Here is a 22,768-nt window from a genome sequence, read left to right on the forward strand (position 1 = left end):
TTTCTTAAGGTATAAATTAGCTTCTGAATTATGCGGGCTTCACGGTCATGGCACTTTTCAAATTTAAAGCGCTGCTGCCCTTAAAATGATCCCGCTCGGGTAGCTTTAGACTAAAAGGGTTATAATGTGCACATGCAGGTTATTAAATTTCTTTTAAATACTCAATAAAATATGCCATCAGATATTTTTATTAAATATAAAGTTATGTATTTGTTCTGAATAAATTAGCTTCTGAATATGCAAGAGACAGTATTGCACCCTGAATAATTAAATTACCCTTCCTGCACCGTATATCGCGAAAATAATCTTGCCGAATAAGAGATATTCAGGAGGAACAATGTCGCTAATTGTAAACCTGGATTTTCATCGAGGACTTAGTGATAGAGCACTGCTCCCGTATTCTTAAATGAGGAAATAATCGTAAAGACTTCTAGGTTTACCAATAGTTTAGCCTGCCAAAATATAATGCACTGTGAAAAAAAAATCCTTTTTTCAAACATTTATGCTATTAGAAATCTTCCTCAATAGACATACATACCCAAAAAGCCAATTAGCTTTTTCTTGGGCTATAACACAATTGTTCCTAATCAGGCTTGCTTCTATTTCATTTCCCAAAAGCTACTTCCCGAAAAACGCAGCCACTCGAAATAAAAAGGACCATCAGAAAATTGTTTGAAAATACCTCAATGGAGTAGAAAACGCGCGATATGCAATGAAAAAAATTTCACACCCAACTTTTTAAGTGAAAAAACAAGCCTTTTCATTGTCAGGCAGTTGATATGGAATGACTTTTTCATGCTTTAAAAAAGTCTTAATAAATAATTCTGGCTGTGAATATATGAAAGTCATATATTTGAACTGCGGATAAAGACGTGAATATGATAGCGATCTTCGGAGTAATGAACTCTACTTAAGCAGTAATGAAAAGAAGGCCTGAAATTAATATTCAGGCCTGTACGGGATTTGAACTCATGACCTTTGCGATACCGGTGCAGTGCTCTACCAACTGAGCTAACAAGCCAACCACTGTGTGGTTTCCAAATAAACCCGTGAAGTGGTGAATAAACGGCTGTGAATATATAAAAGTCATATATTTGAACTGTGCAATTCTATTGCATCCTTTTTGGCTCGTCATGTATGGAGGAATGTATGATGGGTCATTTATTTATGGTCGTTGAATAAAGCTTGAACAAAAATAAAGCGACAAACTGGAAAAGAAAATCCGCATCTTTTATTAGAAGAATAATTATTTTTAAATGGTTAACATCTGAGTACTATTTGATTTTATTTGAGAGGGATTCTATTTTCCCTAATATACAATATATGTTATTAGTTTGTAATAAGATATCCGTGTTTTCATTACTAACAATGACAATATATAATTCATATTCAAATTTTCATCTTGGACGAAGGCATGTTGTGTCTGTTTCCTTGAAGGTGTGACATTGCGAAAAGAAAGCAACGATGTCAACGACGAGCTCACTTTAGTGTTCCTTTTTTTTTTTCAAACTGTGTGGCATTATCTTGTCTGTCCATGATGCTGGTTCTCAAGTGAGGAAGCAAAATGAAAAATTATCTCAAATGGTCATCAAAACACTGTTAGATAATGCTTCAAAGTTCATTTTCGGCTATAGAATCCCTAAAGAAGATAAAATCCTTCGCTTCAAGTTATAAACGAGTTTCTGATATATCACTTTCCGACAAACCATGAAATGAAAAAATATCATCAAAATTTAACGTCGAGGAAGCAGATGAAGGATATCCAACTACTTCAAGAAAACTGTCGGAATCACTTTCAAAGTCAAGTTTATACTCTGAAGAGTTTTTGCTTTCATTGGTCGTTTGGAGTGTATAGAGACTTTCCTCAAGTAGTGTCTGTTCAGATATTCGTCTTAAACGTGCTTGCACATTAGATAGCAAATCATCCACAAGTGATAACTTTGATAAGTCTTCTTCGATCTCATTTAAGCTTTCCATAGATGCTAGCCTTGGAACCAAATGGCTCGTCTTGGAGGAAGGTACTGAATGATATTCATTAACAGGCTTTTGAGGAGTGAATACTCTTCTGCATTTCACACTTTCTTTTAAGAACTCGTAAAAACTGCGACAAAAACCAATCCACGATTTTATACAAGACATCAAGTACTGAGCCAATTCAACGGAATCAATGTCATCTATATCTTTTGATTTCTCTATCCTCGACGTTGAATACGACTCGTTCAAAATTGCCACAAATGTATTGAGCACCACAGCCATTGAAGTCATCAGATACAGAAAAAGAAATAGAGGACCCAAAAAACCGTCGGCTGCGAACTTGAGTTGATAATATGAAAACCTACCGCCAATGAGCATCTGAAGCAGTGATCCAACTGCTAAGGGTAGAGAAGAGTAGTTATCAATCGAAGATCCGAAAGACAGCAGACCAAATGAGGCAAATGATACGACAACGACAAGAAATATCGCCATGAAAGAGCAAAGTGGAGTCAGTGAGCTTCTAAGAGTAAACCTCATTTGATAAATGTGATGATTAAAACGAATAAGTCGCAGAGATTTTATTGTCGCTAAAAACATCACTACTGAAAGAAGATAATCTTCAATTTCGGACCATAGTACAATATGATCTGTGCTCCAGTTGTCATACGGATTTTCGCGAACGTTGGTCACGTAATCTCGCATGAACTTCTCCTTATAAAACATTATTCCTATCCCAGCGGCCGAGACAAATAATAGCAACATATCAGCCCAGCTCCAAAATTGCCTGAAATACGAGTGACCCCCGCGAAATGCTTTTACCATCTCCATAATTGCGAAACCAACGATGATCAGCATAAGTAGTGCTTGAGATAGAAGATAAAACAACCTGAAACTGTTGGAGCTATGAGGTAAATATACAGTAATCGCTTTCACGTTACTGCTTGTAAGAACGCCTCCTGTGAGTAATCTTTCGTAAACGTATTTCGCAACTCCAAATAAGGACGTCGAAGGATCAAACACGGTGAATTCAATAAAAACAGCTGCTGTTTTGTCATCTATCCATCTGTTCTCTTCCAGGCTATTAATCACAGCAAGAGCTGATTCAGAGTTGTAACCTAGATTTGCTACGTACCCACCACCTCCGTACGTAGCCATTTTACCTTTGAATGGAACAGTACCTAGTAAATCCGCAGTTATATATTGCCACGGTTTTGGACACAACAGATTTATTTCATCGTCACTGCTTGCAAACCCAGAAAAGTTGCTGACTGGTATCCACTCAGGTTTGTAATATGGTGTAGTATCTTCTTCATGAGTGTCATACAAGGGCAAGCATCGTGGAAAAACTAGTCCTTCTACTTGGTTGTATACGTCACAATACATTTCTGTGAAGGTAAAAATGTATGGGCTGTATTTTTCTATAGTCTTTATAATTTCCTTTGCGTGGCAACTTACATAAATGAATATTCCTTTAGGCCGTTCACTGGACAGAAAGCTTGTTCTTAAAATCAGTCTTACATCTTGCTTACTTCATTTTCCTCGGATATTATTAAGACGACGAAGAAGGTTACAATGCATTTTGATGAATACTAAAAGATAAGTGCATTAGAGTGGCCTCAGTTGGAAAATAGATTGCGATATAAATAACATATGTGTAGACTGTAAAGGAAGGTACTAGACGACCATATCGTGATTTGAGACCGGCTGTTGTCTCTGCTCGTGGAGAGGCCGACTTACATAATGCGCTCTTCAAAATTTTGCTAATTTGAGCATCCTATGAGATGGGTATGTCTTGAATTGTGCTAAAAGCTAAGAAACGTATCGCATACGACCTGTAGACGTACCTGGGAGTATACGCACTTGTCTAAGTCTTGGCATTCCGACCAGAAAATTTTCTCTGTTGGCAATGAAACCCTCCTCATAGTCGAACAGTTCACCATTGTACCAACGGGTGTCAAACAGTCCGCGGACAAATGTACTCCTCACCCAGTTCCACAAAGAATACTTGTCATTAACCTACAAAAAAAGATTTTGAGTATTATTAGAAACCGTGAAAAATAAATTTCCTAAATTGCGGCTGGGTTACGAAATTAGAAGCTGCCCTAAATGGCGTTCATACACGGCATTTTGAAAGCCTAGTCAATCCCGAACAAAATTAAGCAGGAATGTTTTTATATATCTACAATAGCGTCAAAAGTTTTCCATAACCTTGAAAGAGTAGATAATGTCCAAGCAAAGCTTAGACAAAACCTAATTTACTTCCTTGTATTACAAGCTTGATAGTTTCTTTTGCGTGCACCAAACTTATGTCGACTTACCTTTGCAAAGCCTTTGAAAAGATCTTCCGCAGATTTTGTGACACTATACCTCAAGGAGTCTCTATTCCCGTAGCAAACGATCATAAAGAGTGAGATGAATACAATAAAAAAATAAATTTCCACAATGGCACGAAATGACTTCACTTCCCTGTGCCGCTTTCGGCGCGCGTCTTCAATTTCGTCCATTTTTAAAATCCTTGCTTCTTGTGTTAACTCGTCAGTGCGAACAGAATGATGTTCAGGTTGATATTGTGATTGGCACACCTCTTCATGGTTTACTGGCTTCCTTACGACCATGGAAAGTAAACAAATAATACATAACACCTTGAAAGGTTGAACGAGTAACACGTCTTGAAAAAAAGACAATGTCATCGACACAAGCCATTGGTTAGAGATCTCAGCACCCCAAGATAGACTATAGAAGACAGTAAATGCAGCGCTTGCAAACATTGCAGATATGCACAGGACCCAGCCAATGTAAATGCAGAAGTGTGGTAAGCATCCTGAAGACGTTCCTTGATCTCCACTGTACTTTGAGTTCCTAAAGATGGTTACAACCAGGAAATTGACCGGTATAGCCACAAGGCCACTTTGAATACCTATCTTTATTTCTGTCCAACTTAACTTTAGCGGTCCAAGGTGAAAGGTATCAGTGGCTTGGGCACCAAAGCGATAAAACATTGCTCCCGTTACCATGGCACAGAATATCACTGACATGCAACAGGAAAGTCTTTGACATCGCGTAAATTGATTGTGAGGTGGCTTAGTAAACAAGGAAAACCACAAATGGGAATCTCCCACGGCTTGCTGGGTACGTGAATGAAATACGTTCCTGAACTGCAATAGGTCTTCATTTGAAGCAGCTCGTAGCTCCAGCTCTATTTCCCCAAGGCCTTTCTCAACAGCAAGCCACCTATTAGCAACAAAATGCCATTTTTCTCTTGTTCTGAGATCTTCTATGGTTATTTCGAGAAGAAACCATGATGGATTTTTTCCAGAGTTGTCGTGCCATACATTTACCTTATAAAGGGAACCTAAAGACTTCTCAAGAGACAAGGTGAATGTGTTCACGCTTCCCCTTGCAAAGAATATCCTTTCTGAGTGTTGATGTGCAAAAAAAATCGGATTTGAGACGCTCTCTTCGCCAAATAATACTAGTCCCACGTTTGCTGTCGTTCCAGAGTTTCGCCAGGCGCCAGTTTGTATCGAAATGGCATACGTGTGGTTACCATCCTGTGGACTGGAGAGGTCAAACTCCGCAATCACCTTTGGTGAAAAAAGATAAAGTTACGTGAAAAAGGACATAGTGTGGACAATTTTTGCTAAATTTATATATACAGTATCAGCACATACATGGCTGAATGATCAGGCAAGATGTGCTTCCGACTGCAAAAATCTTCTTTAAACTCAAGCGCGGCTTGAGCAGTTTCGTAACACGATATAAAAAATTCTTTTAAGTCATTCGCTAACATGTATCTCCACTCCATACCTGAAAATTACAACCTCAACGCTGCAATGACTTTTTCTATATAGTCAAAGACAAGCCACGGCAAAACTTGTCTGTCTTCTGGAACAGTTAATTGCAGGGTGAAGTAATTTGCATGAACAGACATTTTAAAGATACCTTCAACTCGTCTCTTTTGTCAGCTCTTCGTGCAAATACCAAACCAACGAAATAAAACCATAACATGCTGCAAACTGTTGCCAACACAGCATAATTTCCTGTCGCTTCTAATCTGCCAAACTCTTCCCAAACTTTGTCAAAGTCAATAGGATTTGGGGCCACGAAGAACTCTCCGCCAAATGACGTCAAATGGTTGCACAGACAGTGGACTCTTCCAGGCTTTGATCCACGGCCAACCTAAGATCAAGAGTTAATTGAATGAAGTGACTTCATCGATATCGTGTCAACTCTGGCGATTTCTATTCTCAAGTAAATGAAAAAATAGCTTTGAGAAGAATCTAATGAGGAATACTGCCCAATATAAATATTTGAAAGGAATGTTGGTATTTTTACCATTATTTTCACGAATTATCATAGAGAACGAAGAGCGTTAATTTGTTCAAAGTGCCTAAAATACTAACTATGGGGTGTGTCTAGATCTTTACTATTCCGAGCCTTTTTTCTTTTCTATCTTCACTCAAAGTATTTTAATTTCTTATAACAATTAAATACCTGACATCCTTTACTCGACCATCTCTCTTCTCGCTCCGACCAAAACAAACACGCCGCTATATTTACGGAGAAAGTGTAGTTAACGTCTGTTGTCGCATTATATCGCATTGTGATAATTCTAGGAGTTGGGGGTGGTGTGGTGGGTGGATCCTTAACCTGAACGCAGGATCTCTTTGCACGCCTTCCTTTATTAATGCATGACCTCCGGAATCTGGAAGTAGGAGGAACTCTTATGATACCAACATAATAAAGACCAGGAGGATATCCAATAAGTTTGAGAGCATGAATATCATCGCTGCAGTTCGTCAACCTGAGACTGTTATTGCCGTAGCAGGACGATACATCTGGTAAGTTATTGACAAAAGTGTAGTTGCTGACAGTAGGTTTAAATTCTCTCCCGAAGTAAATAGCTAGCTGGTGATCTCCGACGGTGGCGATCCTCAACGACACAAGGTGGTTTTCTGTAGGGATAACAAGAGCGTGGTATCGAAATTTTCCTGGTTGTAAGAACAATGGTCGTTTTTCTTTCTCGGCTTTCAAGTCTCTGTTTGTTTCCCTATAAGGTATATGCAGTACGAACGGCTGGCTGAGATTGTTTATTTGTACTTCAAAGCCCGCGCCACCTTTTAGGGTGATATCAATAACAGATGATTTGATACTCAGTGCAGTCTTATCCCACGTGTAAGGATTTTCTTTAAATGTCATCATCTGAAGTGGAAAGAGCCACAAGGAAATATATAAGTGGATCGTATCAATTAACCTCGGCAAATTTTATAATATATATATATATATATATAGATTGATATACTCCCTGATTGAAGTGAAGTACTGAAGTTAATATGATGAGGAAGAGGTAATTACTTCCATTTTCATTCCAATTATGCTGAAGCTGAAAGTTTGTCTATGATTCGGGCCAAACTTTTCGAAAGCGTTTACTGTGACGGATATCTCTTTGCCTCAGTGAAAGAGTATTTTTTTAAGGGTAACCCAAAGAACGATAAAATAGAGTCGACGTACCTGTATTGTGACACTCTCGTTTGCGTTGGGAAATACATCCTTCGAGTCAGGTATGACAACACTAGCTCCACTCTCGCTAATATTCTTCCCACTGAGATCTTCCGATTTTTCTCTATAGATCACTATGTCAACAAAGTTAGATTTTACCACTGTTTTATTTTGGCGGTTATCGTCAGTAACATGGAGGACTTCGCCGACTTTTCTGATTAATTCCATTGTCTTCATTGTTGTTTCCTTTCCCTACGGCACAAGCGAAGAACTTTAATTTTTTTATAAGAACTAATCATTTTCCAACTATTGTGGGCTTAGTTTAACTTATACTTTTAAGTACTCCTGACAGAGAAACCTTAGAAGGTTTCCCTGAGTACAGTTTTCATGAAATTCGAGGGGGGGGGGGCGATATTGCCGTATGTTACAAGACAGTTTCTAAAAATGTCGTAAAGGATAGTTGGTGATCAGTTCTCAAGGCATGCAACAGTATTCATCTTAGTAATCAAATAGCAGTATAGAGCAATTTCCCACGTTAACATTTAAAAAGCAAAACTCTAAATCAAATTCAAAAACGGTCAAGCACAATTTCACCTACATTTTCTTTTACATAATTGTCTCTTGTTTCTACTTTGGCATCTCTTGAGGAAATGTTTAAAATACTTCCAATGCTATTGAGGAGACCAGAGCTAACATTCTTTGCAAGCTGGGAATCGTGGGTACTGTTTGAAGTGAACTGTAACGCCATGAAGTCTGTGGCTTCAGTCAGGAGGGTCAACGCGTTAGCCTTGTGAAACAAAAGGGTGGTAAGTCTCTTTCAGTAGTGAAAACAGATATTGTGACTCGATGTATTGTGTTGTTGATATGGAATGCACAGTCAGCCTTGGTAGAAATGTTTTGTGGTATCCTTACATCCAGAGAAATACCTAATAAAATATATCCCCTTAAAGCTATGTTGGCCATCGACAAGCTTAATTCTAGCCTATATACATATCTGGTATAAGTTGTCCTTGTTTCTCGTCACCATATACCCACCAATAGTGAGATGTCGAGTTGAACACGAGAAGAGAAATTCCATATCTACCAGAAACCATGTATTATTTTGTTTATCTTTACTGAGAAGAAAAGCCGACTTCATAAACGAATGAAAATAAATGAATCGACAATCCCCGAATAACAATCGTAGAGTGCGTTGGCGCTAACTCTTAAGATTGAAAAATGCGTTGAATCATGATTACAAAACCAACAATGGTCGTAATTCTCAATTTACAAAATTCTCATTTATTGACTTTGTCCTTACCGACAGAAGAAGCCTTTCAGGCAAACGGCCAAAATAAGCCAGTGATAAATCTTCCAGTTGCCTCAGCCGAGAGAAATGCTAACACCAAAGCCGCTGAATACATAACTTTCGGTTTTTCTTTTAGTACACTAGTCTTATTCTCTTTCTAGGAAAGTTTGAACATCACTGTCTGTCAGCAATACGTATTTTTTAGTGTTTTAGGCTTTGCGGTTCATTCATCAACCTGACCGAGTGGCGCCAAAGGCGAGTGACGTGTCAGCAGCTGATTGACTATATCAACAAACGTGAAAAAAAACGATATTTTTCACGTATGTTGTTACGGCTTTTCTCAGGGCCGGAAATCCCTGTATAACACCGCAGTTTATGTGATAATACTCAATTACCCTATATATATATTATATGTAGTAACGTAAAGTAACCTTACTCGCAAAGACATGGGAACAGTTTTCCTATCCTCCGTTGCCCAGGCAACCACAGCCGTGACTTTTGTAACATGAACCACGCTATTTACTTTTAAATCTTTTATGTCGTGTAAAATGGAACTCTGTCAAAAAAACAAAAAGGGACAGATAAAAGCAACTCCTAAGTAAGAGTCCTACAAGCGTTTTTTTTTTTTTAATTTTTATCTTACGCACCATATATCTTAACTGTAGGAGACACTTTTTCGTGTTAACACAATTTTTCGCGTTTACGTCTGAGTAAATTGTAACCCAAAGAGGTTAAGCAGGGTGTGTCTCTGGTTTGCACAACTACCGAGCATTCTTCCAAACGAAGGTTGTCGAATACACCCAAACCGCTACCCTCAAAAAGACTCACCTAAAGGAAAATTTCACAAGATCCTACTCGCTATTATGAAAATTTCAAATTATGTTCTCTAGCATTACTTCGTACCGATTTTTCCTCAAATGATTCATCACTAAAGTCCTTCACAGTTGACATCAACATAAATGCAAGTTCGGTTGCTCGGTCAGCATCACCAGCTTGCACCAAGTCCCGGATGACGTTAAGCTGCTTGTCAACAAGTCCATTCTTTAATTCAGACTGCTTGGGTGGACGTACCTACAGTACATAGTAAAAAAACAGCAACTTAAGCTGCAAATATTATGAATTCGCCTTTGAAAAAGTGGTATCACCTTGATAAAGGTTTCGGTGAATTGAGACAGACTTCTAATTTCAGGCTACCCTTCTCCTTAAAATTAAAAACAAATTCGACTGATTTTTTTCGAAAAGTTCTTTGGCTGCAAAAAAGGCCGGGTCTGAAAGGGTCAATGCAGAGTAAAGCAATCTGGCCTCTTTGAGAAAACTGGCTATTCACGTGAAAAAGAAAAAAGAGTGTTGATTGTTATGAGTACCTTAACCAGAAGACGGGTTTCAGTGAAGTCTTTAAATGAGTCGCCTACTTGGGCCTCAAGAACCAGCGAATAATCCTCCGTGGCTTTTCCCACCGGAAGTTTCGTAATTACCCTGTTCAGACGTCCAGTTTGAATAAGGACCATGCCGTATTTGTCCTGATACCTGAACTCGTAAATAAGCGGTTTATCTTCGTCATTCCAGCCCGAACATGAGATTATAAAATCTGTTAAAACTGCTTCACCCTCCATCGGTGTGACGTGACATCTGGTTTTTGGAGTTTTCCTAGGAGGTGAGTTAACTACAAAGGTAAACTTTCCTTCAAACTGCGTTTTCTCGTCCAGTTTAGCCACGGCTTTAACGACGTAGATAATTTGTTTATTTCTGTCGTCTTGTAATTTGGAAACATCTTCCATCAAAAAACGTTGGCTGTTCATTTGCGGATAAATTCGTTTATGATGGATCTCTTGAACGGAGAGGTCCTCTTGGTTAACTAAATGAACACTCCACTCGTATTTTGAGACTCTGCTGCACGAATCTCCCACGCAGTGAGCCTCTAACAGAAGATAATCTTGCGGGGTGACTTTTTCACCACAATTTGATAAGCACCTTATAAAAAACAAAGGAAAAAGCGAATTATATTAACTCTGTTGTACATAGAGTTTTACTCTTACTCTCCTCAAGGGAAAATAAAAAGGCAGCTGATTTTTTAATTTTTTTAAAATTAATTTGTCGTTAAAAGGAAAAGGATGCCTTTTTTTTGTTTAGGAACACTGACCAAGTGGTCGAATGGAAAAATCTGCAGTTGCAAACTTCATAAAAAGTACTGGCATATAATGGTCAAATTCATTACAATCAGCCCAGAGTAAAGTTCGCAATGAAATTTGGACTTATCTTTGCCTTTTTCATTTCTTTTTGTCAAGGGTCATTCTTGGCATTTTTACCTTACGCTGATTGACACGACAGGCTTTACAGTAAATTCATATACAGCACTTGCATTCCTGACGTCTTTCTCGATAATGAGCTTGAAGATATACATCTTGCTTTTGATCATATCCGTTATATTCAGGGTTAATACTTCACCCGTAGAGGTGAGTCTACCAGGGCCAAATCCCAGACATCCTGAGTTACTCTTAGTTCTACCAAGTGGCCTGTCCACAACAAGCTCAACCTCATGCGAAAAGGTTTCGTTTCCGAGCCTGCAAAACCAAGCAAACCGCAGACCTCGTGTTCCAGACCTCCTGTTGCCAGTATCACGAGATTCCTTTCCACTTAATATGATTTTTGAAGATGAATCGGATATATCAGTGATACGTGCCTCGAGGGGATCTCGAACGACTCTTATGTATCCGTAGTCGTAAGCTATGGAGCCAGTATTACCGGAAATCTCCACCAAACATTGGATGTAAGCATATCCAACGCCTATCATACGTAGAGGTAAAAAGAACCACATTTTTTTCCCTAACTTGAGTAAGGGACCAAATAAGCCAGTTTCTTTGTCTATTTTTGAGACCGTCCAGGAGTAGAATTTTGATCCGCTAGATTGACACGAGTTTTCTAGCTCAACAGGAAATCTGAGCATCTGCGAACGTCTATGCACCTCAGCGGTCTTGATCGTTTTTCTAAGTTTAACCTTTGCCTTTAGCGGTGTACAGCCACATCGTTCTGCAAAAAGAACAAAACAAAACACAACAAAACGATTTAAATGATGACTTTTCCTATTTCAGTCCTTAGTTATGTCTGCCTCTAATAAGAAAGGAAAACGATACTGTCGAAATTGTATTACCCGAACCTGAGGAAAGCTTGCGGGTAAATAGCAGAAAAGAATGATCATGATCAAAGCCCTAAAAACGTAAGTAATTTACATCCAGTATATCTTTTTGTTACAAACTGTGGTCTTATACTGCTGAAACATGAAACATATGCCAAGAGTTGAAAACTGATTTATATTCTTGTGATTGACAAAAATAAGTTAATTTGTTCTTTGAACTGTTTTCATGTTAATAGGATATCTGTACGATGACGTCAATTGACATCAACAACGAAGATTTGTATCGTTTTTGTGTACAGATTAGAATTTTGTCATCTCAATAAAGTCAGAAACAGTAAAAATTCGAGGAACATTAATAAGTGTAACAAAAGGACGTCATCATGTAAATTTACATATTAAAGAAACCGCGTTGTCTTACTTGGATACTGAAACTTGATGTAGCTTGGTTCAAAAACTGTTTCGAATTCCTCCAACGCAGTTTTAAGCTTCGCCAATAGGACTGGTTCACTTGATCGTAAACAGTGGATTTCTACCATGGCAGTAACCATTGTAGCCATAGATGTAGACGTTTGTGGGCTGCAATAAGAAATTTGACACAAACCTTTGCGCGCTTGTTTGGATTAAGGATAATAAAGGCAGTAGTAGTAGAAATATGAGAAGGAAGTTGTCCTTTGTTTTTGTTGCAAGTTAGAAAAACGAAAGAAAATTTCTGTCTCCACAAGGAATTTAACTGCAGATCTTTGGCACCTGTAATAGGACAAACATTTCTAGCCGGTTAATTGAGCTGGATATGGTGCAAATTCTAGAACTGATCCACACTGACGTAACTGGTTACTTACGTTAATTCTATTATACGAGCGCGAAGAAATCCCCTGGATGTCCCAAGAATTCTATCGATCTGAAAGAACAAATTTTTAAATGTAAATGCCGAAAAAAAGAGGGAGCTGTCTCGAGTCCTCGAATTGACTTCAACGCATATTGGTAAATGGAAGCGAAGTTTTTTCAAAAATAATGCCTGTGACTTGGCATGGCCCTGTCATTATATTAAAAGTATTCGTCGATTTGAATCTCCTGAGACGGAATGGATATTGAGTGGAAAGCTCCCGTAAAAATCAAAACTTGTTCTGAAATCTAACAGAACTGTTGGAAATAGGGCAAAAGAACAAAAAGTGTCCAAAATCAGTGAGCTGTGTCCAACATTGAACAGCAGGGTCCAGGATCGGACACTATAGTCGAAAATTGGACACTATATGCCTGTCCAAATTGGACAATTGTGTCTAACATCGAACACTTGTGTCTAAAATCGGACATTGGTGTCTGTAATAAGAAATTATTCTTTAAAACCGGATACTAGGACCTAAAACAGAGCATTAGTGTGTAACAATGGACTTCAGCATCTAATAAAATTTATTGGAGGCTTTTCATTCAAACATTCTCCGAACTGACCTCATCCAAGACTGTTGCTGTGGCTTCTTCATATTCATAATTTAAAGGATCCGTGTAAGCCAGAGTAAATAGAGTCTCCTTTAACATCAACCAAGCAACAAAGTAATGGCCTAAAAGAATCATCGACGTAGAATAAAATAAAAAAGAACGAGAACGAAAAAAACAAACTAAAGCAGTCACAAATTTAAGGAAAAGAGGAGACTATCAGATATAATAGAATTGTCATCATCCATCGATGAAAGCAATGGTAATTGTGGAGAGGAACGTGATTGGAAGTAGATTTTAACTATATAACATGTGAAGCAGGCCAATCCTTTCATATTCAGGAGAGGCCAAGACAGAATCTCTCCTTACAATATCGATACAATATCAATTAGGCAAGTGATGAGAATAAAGAAAAATATCAATTGAGGGACTTTATTTTGCTCCAGTGCCAATTTCTCCAAAGTAACGTCATAAGAATTATATAGAAGACAATGAAGATAATTACTGATGAGATCTAAATCAAAGAGGACCACTAACCTCCTTTGCAGCCATAAAGCTCCAGCCTTAGGCCAACGTTATTATTAGCAGTGAGTGGTATAATAGTAACCACCGTCGTGAGTACAGGAATGGGCAATGAGTTCAGCTTTACCGTATTACCGTCCATATTTCCAAGAAATACCTAAAAAGTAAAACAGCTTATTCGTTATGGTGAGGTAGAAATCGATTATTAAATAGTGCCTATTGCAGTTTTATTCACACGTTTGTGCTATTTCAGCAACTGTGTAATGTCAAATCATGCATCATTGATTTACACGTCAAACGTTAGTTATCAATGGTCTGCATATATATCTACCGTTTCAGTAATTTTTAACCACAAAGCTTCAATTATCTTGGAAATGGGAAAGCTGAGTTCAACGCCACCCGTGCATTGTTTAGCAAGACCGTGCGACGAATAATGTACACGCATACACGCACTTCGATTGGTTCTTATCTATGATACACACATTTCAATTGGTTCTTATGATTCATAGGAGAATAGGCGCAAAGATAATGTCCCATTCACAAATTGTTCTTGTTATGGGTAACATGACGTGTAGTTAAGAGTTCCAATAGTCCAGCATTAAACTCCTTTACGTCCTAAAATTATTGCTAATGCGTCGGTGAAAATCTATTATTGAAAAATGATAGAGCAGCAAGGAATCTGTTGATTAGACGCCTAACTGTAAGTAACTTCAGAGCATTTGGGAAGTCTCTTTAGACTTAATCAAATACAGGTATTACAAATTGGTCTTATAGCCTTACCAGTGCCTGGCCATCAGTGCCTTTCACAGACTTCTGATCACCTTTGGAATCTTTGTAAAGCAGTTGGAAGCTTGTAACCCATTCATTAACCTTGGGGTCTCCAAAACCCTGAGTTGCTATGGCAGTGATTACCATTTCCTCGTCGAAATTGATCACTAAAAAATTACTTACTCTAGCAACCTGTGGGTCACCTCTGTAACCAAGAGAGTTGTGCAGCCGTGCATTTTGAGAACCAAAATTAGCATAGTCGTCGTTGTAAACAAGTACTACGATAATTTGAGAGTTTTTAATTTTGTTGTCTTCCATCCCGAGGGCTTTTGTGCAGTCATCTGTTAAAAATATAGCACTAGTTATATAAAATATAGCAAAAGTTACAAGAGAATTTTAGACTGTTACTTCTAGTAGTTCCAAATAAATGAGGTTCGTGTTTCGTATCTCTTTTCGATACATATAGCGTGGATATTCGTAATTCTGCTCTTGTTTCTGATTTATTGAATAAAAGTTAAGCTGTTCTTATACAGCCGCAAAGTTTGTTGAATTTGTGACAAGAAAGGAATTCACAAGTTGCTTTGCAAACGTAAGTGTTACATAGATAGCCTCTTGACTCACCTGAACAATTTCGTTGCCCATAGCCATATCTTGTAAGCGCCAATAAAAGGAAAGGTAAGATGACGAGCATGTCGACGAATCACTGGGAATCCTTGCCTCTTGACCTGGAGTGATAGAAATAGATGCTTTTGTTTTCAATCGCGCATACAGCGGGAAAGTATTTTGTTTCGTGCCTCTTTATTAAAAAATCCTCTAACTTTAAAATTGTTAATACAACTGTAATTTTAAACACACTTAGGGTTCCCCTGTGTTTTGTCTATCTCGTTAAGATGGCTCATTTGCTGTACTAACCAGGATAATTAACGGAAATTGCTAATGCTAATCTGTAATCAGAACTAATGAAGGATCGGTCAGTTGAAAAGGAAGGCCATAAAGTGACATTAATCGCAGCGGAAATGGACTATGAAATTTTAATGTAAACTTGGTTATATCTTAATTGAACTGTAGACTAAATCGAAACTTCGTCCTTACTAATCATAAAGTAATTTCTTCACCAAAGGACCGAGTCCGCGCTGAGTTTTATGTAACCAGAAATTACCTGACAAATTCAAGGCGATATAACCTAACATCAATTTTCATAACCGCTCATAGATTACAACTTTTGTGGTAAATGTTTCTTTTTCGTGTTTTCGTGTTTTCGTGTTTTCGTGTTTTCTTTCCTTGCGGCCGGCACTTTACCGCTCCCTTTGATTTTTGAAACACTTTTGAAGTCAAACGAAAAACTGAGTATTAAAATAGAATACATATAGAAGGAAATTAACACCGCAGTAATGAAACCATCAGCTTTTGCAAGGTTTATTCCTGGCGTGCTGTCATGATTTTTATGACTTCATACGGCTTCCTGTTTTCCAAGGAAAAGTTGAAAGGGGTTGATGAAGGGCTTATGAAGCCATTTATGTAAAAATTTGCGCTCATTGAAAATTTACATCCTTTTGAGAATGAGTACCAGAAGGCTGTGGTTTGACGTTTTCTACGGTATAGTTGGATTTAGATGACGTTAATGGATGACAAAAGTCATAGTAATATATTGCAGGAAGAAATTGGACATTCGAACTTAAAAATCAATCAAAAACTTACTTACTTATGTTCCTTCTTATTGAATTTACCGAAAACGGCACTATTTAAAAAGTAATTTATGCCTATAACGTGCCAAAATTCATTCTTGGCAAGAAAATTCCTTTCAAAGTCCTAAAAAAAAGAGCTTGATGCAATAATGTGAGTGATTTCAAACGTAGCGGAAGTAATAAAAAAACCTAGATTCTGTTTTATTCCCTGTTAATGCTTGAAAACATGTCAAGAATTTAAACAAACGAATGGACGAAATTACATTTTCTATTCAAAGACACGGATGAACAGACAAACAGAATAGGTAATGAAATGAAAGACTGTATTCTTGTCAGCAAAGTATGGTGTATAGCTTAGATAACTTACAAAACCCAGTTATCCTAACAGCTCCGCTAACGATAATTTTTTAGGAAACGATGAAAATATTCACCTCGCTTAAACAAGTGCGAGTGCATTCCTAAAATAAAGTTCTGCCAAACAAAGCTTACGTACATCATTAGTTATAGAAAAGTTTTTATACCATTTCACGCAGTACTCTCTTGTTCCAATGTGTTTGGAAGAGTATAAAACCGTATGCATGCTATTAATACGAAATCTTTTATAATCCAAGGTATTCCAGTTTTTTTTACTTCTTTGAAAATCTGATTTAAGATTGCAAACAAAAAACATCGTTCTATACAAGGATTAAAATGATAACTAGCTAACTGTCCGTAGCATCAGTTAAATGAAGCTAACATACGTTTCGAAAATACTGACCCGTCAGCCTCAAAATGTCTGGTACCTCACGGCTTGAACCATTTTTATATGTAACGCAGAAGTTTATCGCCTCGCGATGTTTCCCTCCCGGACTGCAAAACAAGCTTTGCAGACTCAAAATTACGTATGTGTTCAGTTTAGACGTAAGTTGCGGTTTGTTATTTCTCGAAACTTTTCGACTTGATGATTATTGTTACCCTAATTTACATTCAAATCATCTGCATCCCTGAAAATTATTCGGTCAAATGTGACACAGAGGCTACATTTATTCCAAGCTTCTGCTGGTGTGAGTAGAGCGTTTTTGACGCCATATTCAAATAGGTTGTCGATAAACAAAAATAAATTCATATACAGCGTAGACAGACCTCAGCTCGAAACTGGGCAAAATCTGACAGCAATTTTTGTCTTGCTTTGTTATCATATGCACCCCTGCTAAATATTGTGACAGATTAGTTATGATTTTTAATTCCCCCACTCGTTCGCAACGGGTTGCAAAACATAAATTATTGGCACTAGCTGATAAAAGCATCTGTTTACAAAAAAATTATTTTCTAGAATCACTTTAACTTGGATAATTTCACGGAATACATCAGATAAATTAGGCCACTTGAAAGGATTTCAAAAGGAGCAAATTATTTAAAAGCTAACGGAAACAAACGAAAATGCAACGGAAGAAAACTGAATACCCAATCCAAATTATCTCTGCCCGCAAGCTACAATGTTTTCCTCGTCAGAAAACTTACCCCTTGGAAATTGTTCTAAATCTAACATATACATGAATAACTTTCATCAGCAGGGTCCTTGTCGCTCAATTGCTTAAGCGTTCGTTTGTGAGATCGGAAGAGGTTTGGGGTTCAATCCCTGGGTAGGGGACTTCTTTGACCTATTCTCGCGATGAATGTTCACATTTTCCACTCTTCAACATTCAGTCTAGCCACTTATCTTATCTCCTGTCGACTCTAGAATCTGCATCAATTTGCAAAATATTTGGAAATCTTAACATTTAAAGTAAAATGAAGGATAGAACGTTTTCTCAATTTGTGTACATCATGATTTAAACCATCGAACTGCGATTCTTTCCCGAGAGCATTCATTTTTTTTTTTTACTTCGACTAGTACCGCATAGGTACAAGATGTATGTGAAATCATTTTGTGAACACATTTTTGGCTATCTTATCTAGAAATCTACCACAAAATTTCTTTAATTTAATTTTCAAAGCAAGGGATAAAGAGACTTTGCAGTTTAATACATATCACGAAGTCTGTGGTAAGCCACTTTCTTCCCACGGATTTTGACCTTTTGTAGTTCTCAATTGCTTGAGTGACTTTACATACACAAGGCGCTCATCAACGAGAATTAAAAATTTAAATCCACGTAAACTGTCTTGCTTAACAAAGATTGCTTGCTAGCTGATTATGCAAAGACCTCGATGATCATATTTCTTTTAAAGCTTTTTTGCCCAAACATTTTATGGGCTGTGAATGAATCATGAAATAATGACGATGAAATAATTTTGTAACAATAAAGAGAACAAAGACTCAAATAGTGTCGAGACTACTAACATCTCGAAACAGATATGGATGACTGTTTTTTAAGAACTCGATTATTTACATACCCTGTTGACCCGACTTCTCAAACGCCTTACCATCGACGCTGAAACTTTCTCAACATACAGCTTGAAAAAGTTCGTTCTTCTCAAACTATTTGTCATTTCTTTGTGTGCGAAAAAATACGAAAATCAATTTCCGTTTTTGGAATTTTGATATGTTAATGTGGCTTCATGTCAAAGATTCCATGCAAATCCATTGACAGCTGGGAGAAATTTCCTTTTTCATAAGGAGAAAAAAACACCACGGACAGATCTGTATAAAGCTTTTCCAACGTACGTGATAATGAATGTAACATATGATAATGATAAGACGCAGAACTAGGAGGTAACATTAAGAACGTACAAATGATATTTAGTCTTTCGGCCGGCTTGGAATAGAGGAGACCGTAGTTACAGGTTAAGCAACGTCGTTCATTGAGAAAGGGTTGAGAATATATTTTTTTAATACCTACCTCGTTTACATCGGCAGCTGCCTTCTTTTCTCTTCCTTTGTTGATGGTAATCTTTCGAAGTCTGTCAATGCCAAGTACACGTAATTTACCTTTGAAGCTCTTTATAAAAAGTGATGTCACTTGAGCCGGGTATACACCTTGAACTGACTCCAAGTAAATTCGTTTCCTTTTTAAGGGACGATAATTCTGGTCGTGTAGTTTTATAATACTAAGAATTAAAATTTTCTAATCAATTTTTATTGGCGAGTGAAATTAGCAAAACAAAAGGGTATGGTTCGCAAATTTAAAGCTGAAACTCTATCTACCTTTTTAGAGACTTCTATTCAGTTCTCAATCTTTTAAAGTGTCTTTTTTTTCTAGCTTTTTCTGTGAAAAAAATAATGAGATTTTTAAAGTCCAATTGACTACTTGTATCCCTGAAGCTTCAGTTATAAACTAAATAACTGGTACCAGTACAATGTCTTACCCAAGTGTTGTTTGAAAAAATAATTACAATATAAATAATGAATGAATGAAAACCCTAAGTGGGGCCGTCAGCCATTTTAATCCTCGTGTAAAGCATTTGTCTAGGGTTTTTTTTCCCGCCGTATGAAAGCAAACAGTACTTCCAAATACGTAAATGACGGAAACAGAAGTAACGTTTAATGATTGCAATAACTGTGACCCAAAGATTGGCTAATTTGTTTAAAAACACTACAGCGAGAATAAGAAACAATTTCCCATGCACTGAGTTTAGTTATGGGTAATTCTCGCATGATTGTACGAGTAACTCATATTGACATTCAACTTTCTTGGGGATCTATATTCCTGCTTTAAAAAGTCCAAAAACAAACATGTTTCACTGAGATTTCCTCCCTTATCACCGGTATTACAAGTAACGTATCATTGTCTTCAATTCTAATTAAGTTGCTAAACTCAAACAAACATATTTGTTTTGACAGTGAAACAAGCCACCAAACAAAACAAGGACATGAAACGGAAACATCAAACAAAAAGAAACAGAATAAAACAACGACGCCATCAGTGTTCTCTATCAATGGCACTCGATAGGTATCCCGTAGTTAAGCCATATTCACACGTACTTTCAGAGATACAGTTACGGCGTAACTGCATCTGAAAGAGTACGTGAGAATATAACTTTGAGTTTTACCGGTAGGTACAATCAGTATAAATATTTGGCCTGGACGGCGTTTCGTAGTGATCGTGTCTTAGATGACGAGAACAAATGGCCTCTTTTCCGTGTCTGTACTCGTCACAATGTCTACGTCCACTTATTCTGATACTATACCCTTAGAAACCGTGGTAAATATTAAGTTAATCTCAATCTCAGCTCACAACAAGATAGAAGAAAAAAACATGTCTCCTTTCCGTTTTTTAAGGATTCCTCTCCGTCAAAATCATCGATTTAACAGGTCAATGAAAGAAATGTTAACAACGGCTGGTCAGGACCATTTGATTCTAAATTGCACTCACTATAAGCCTTCGGTACTAAGAACTTACTCGGAGACAAAACAACAATCATGTTATTTTGATTCTCTATGGCATAAATTTGCTATCATCGGTGATTATAATACCTCTTTTTCATGAATTTTTCCCTAGTCTTGATTTTAACTTCCAGGCAGAGAAATACTCAAAATTTATTTTCTCACTGTGGAATAATATTTCTAAGACATCAATCGAATTTCATCGAAGGCGTCCAAAATAGAAAGGGTAGCCATTTTCCTCGAGTCCGTCTAAGAAATCAATATTGTTTCTTTGTCAAAACGGTCTTAAGTGATAATCAAAATCATCTCTTTTTTTCACTGTATCATTTTTTATTCAGAAAATCGTAGTAAAGTGTTGATAAAACCGAGAAACAAATGTCTATGAATAGAACATAAAAATTTATTCCTGTTAAATAACTTTGGAAAAAGGCAACGCTGCCGACGTTTCAAAAATTGATTGATGTGAGTTAAAGAAACATCTGGGGAACATTATTTTTTCGCAGATGATATTCAGGTGATATGATTAAAGAGTGTTCTAACCCGATAACAGCGATAAGTGTTAATGAAGGTTGTGAGTAACATTTTAGCCAACCCTCGAGATGTTGCATTGTGTGCTGGATGTATCAATTAAACGTTTCAACCTTACCTTTGCATGCACACTGTGCAAAAATTTCCGAACACTGATTTTTGTTGGCCTGTTTGACAGTGGACGTTCCCGTAAAATGTATGTGGATTATCTGGCCCTAATTGAACTGTAGAGAGAAGTGGAAACTACTTATTATTGCGATAAGTGCGAATTGTTTGTCTCCTTCATGAAAAGATTTTAATTATCCATAACATTCCATTTGAAAGAAGACGGTTGTCATGGCATCTTTTTAAACTGCCCTAATGTGTTTGGATTATATTTTTACTTTAAACACTTCCTGCATAATGAGAAAAGAATGAGTGGCTCATTTTATTTATTGGTTACGTAAGGAAATAAAGAAAAATACATGGCCGCACTTGGACGTTAAATCTTTCTTCGAGTGTACAACTCAAAATGAAATTTATGAAAATAAAATGAAATTTATGAAAATAAAATGAAATTTATGAAAATAAAGTGAAATTTATGAAAATAAAATGAAATTTATGAAAATAAAATGAAATTTATGAAAATAAAATGAAATTTATCATGAAATCTATCTTCAGTTATGAAATTTATCTTAGAGTGTACAACTCAATATTTCAGGAGTGTGGGCAGGGAGCGGGTGAGATATCGACAATTAAATTCGACCTACCAAGGTAATGAACGGTAAGCGCACTGACCTTCATTCATCAGCTGAAGCTGAAAGGCGGGTGACGTGTCACCAGCTCATTGGCTTTATCAAACACGTAAACGTTAGAAATTATCGTGATTTTAGACGTGTGCGGTTATTAGTGTTCTCTTGAAGTTCTTGTAAAACACCGCAGTTTACATAGTAACAACATTTAACATTTTTCGCTTTTTTCGATTGCATAACGACTAAATTTTTAATTTTTAATTTTTTTATAAGTAGTGCAATAATCAAATTAGAAAATACTTTAACAATCTTCGAACCAATTTTACATATGGAAACACTTAGGATAAGAAGAAATAAAAATGCAATTATGGCTGGCTTATTTTGATTATTTGTTTGCATGTTTTACGATACGTTTTCATACCGAGGAACAAGGAAAGCAAAGAATCTTGATTTTCACGGAATAGCTCGAGGCCGCCCTTAAACCATTATAGAATGAATGAGTTGTCTGTAATCCGACCCTTGTGTTTGCGCAAAGATTTCTGGGATCGCCGCGGGGCAAACATTGCAAGTTGTTCGAAGGAAATAGATGGCGAAAGGTTGTTTCGACGTCCAAAAAAACGATTTTGGAGCGAGATCAGCGCTTTTTCGCCGCAACTTTATCATAAATGAATGAAGATAATGTTGACACAAGGCCTGCTTTTATACCTGTTAACATCTTGAATAAACATATTACATATTATATACCTCCTCAAAGGAGTGAAGGAAGGTGGGGTGAGGAGGACGGTTGGAGGATCAAGGCGGGATAAGTCGTCCAGGCCATAAACAATGATCAGTCCCTGATCAGTCCGCCAATGAGTGGCGAGAGTAGTTACCATACCTCCCCCTTTAGGAGGAGGTCGATAACAC

General features: G+C 37.2%; 1 protein-coding gene across 1 annotated transcript; it reads right to left on the minus strand.

Moving 5' to 3' along the window:
* Positions 1-1,267: 1,267 nt before the first annotated feature.
* LOC131769971 (polycystin-1-like protein 2) lies at positions 1,268-21,368 on the minus strand. The gene is made up of 19 exons (XM_059085697.2): positions 21,250-21,368; positions 19,120-19,327; positions 15,237-15,340; positions 14,628-14,956; positions 13,863-14,004; positions 13,341-13,450; positions 12,734-12,792; positions 12,313-12,470; positions 11,068-11,788; positions 10,126-10,732; positions 9,665-9,832; positions 9,198-9,317; positions 8,072-8,260; positions 7,486-7,725; positions 6,469-7,176; positions 5,917-6,153; positions 4,293-5,558; positions 3,819-3,990; positions 1,268-3,359 (listed from the first exon to the last, which is right to left on the minus strand). The coding sequence occupies exons 3-19, from the start codon at positions 15,304-15,306 to the stop codon at positions 1,669-1,671; spliced, it is 6,987 nt and encodes a 2,328-aa protein (XP_058941680.2). The 5' UTR covers positions 15,307-15,340; positions 19,120-19,327; positions 21,250-21,368; the 3' UTR covers positions 1,268-1,668.
* Positions 21,369-22,768: the final 1,400 nt, after the last annotated feature.

This window comes from Pocillopora verrucosa, chromosome 7, assembly GCF_036669915.1.
Source record: "Pocillopora verrucosa isolate sample1 chromosome 7, ASM3666991v2, whole genome shotgun sequence".
In the NCBI taxonomy this organism is placed as follows: Eukaryota; Metazoa; Cnidaria; class Anthozoa; order Scleractinia; family Pocilloporidae; genus Pocillopora; species Pocillopora verrucosa.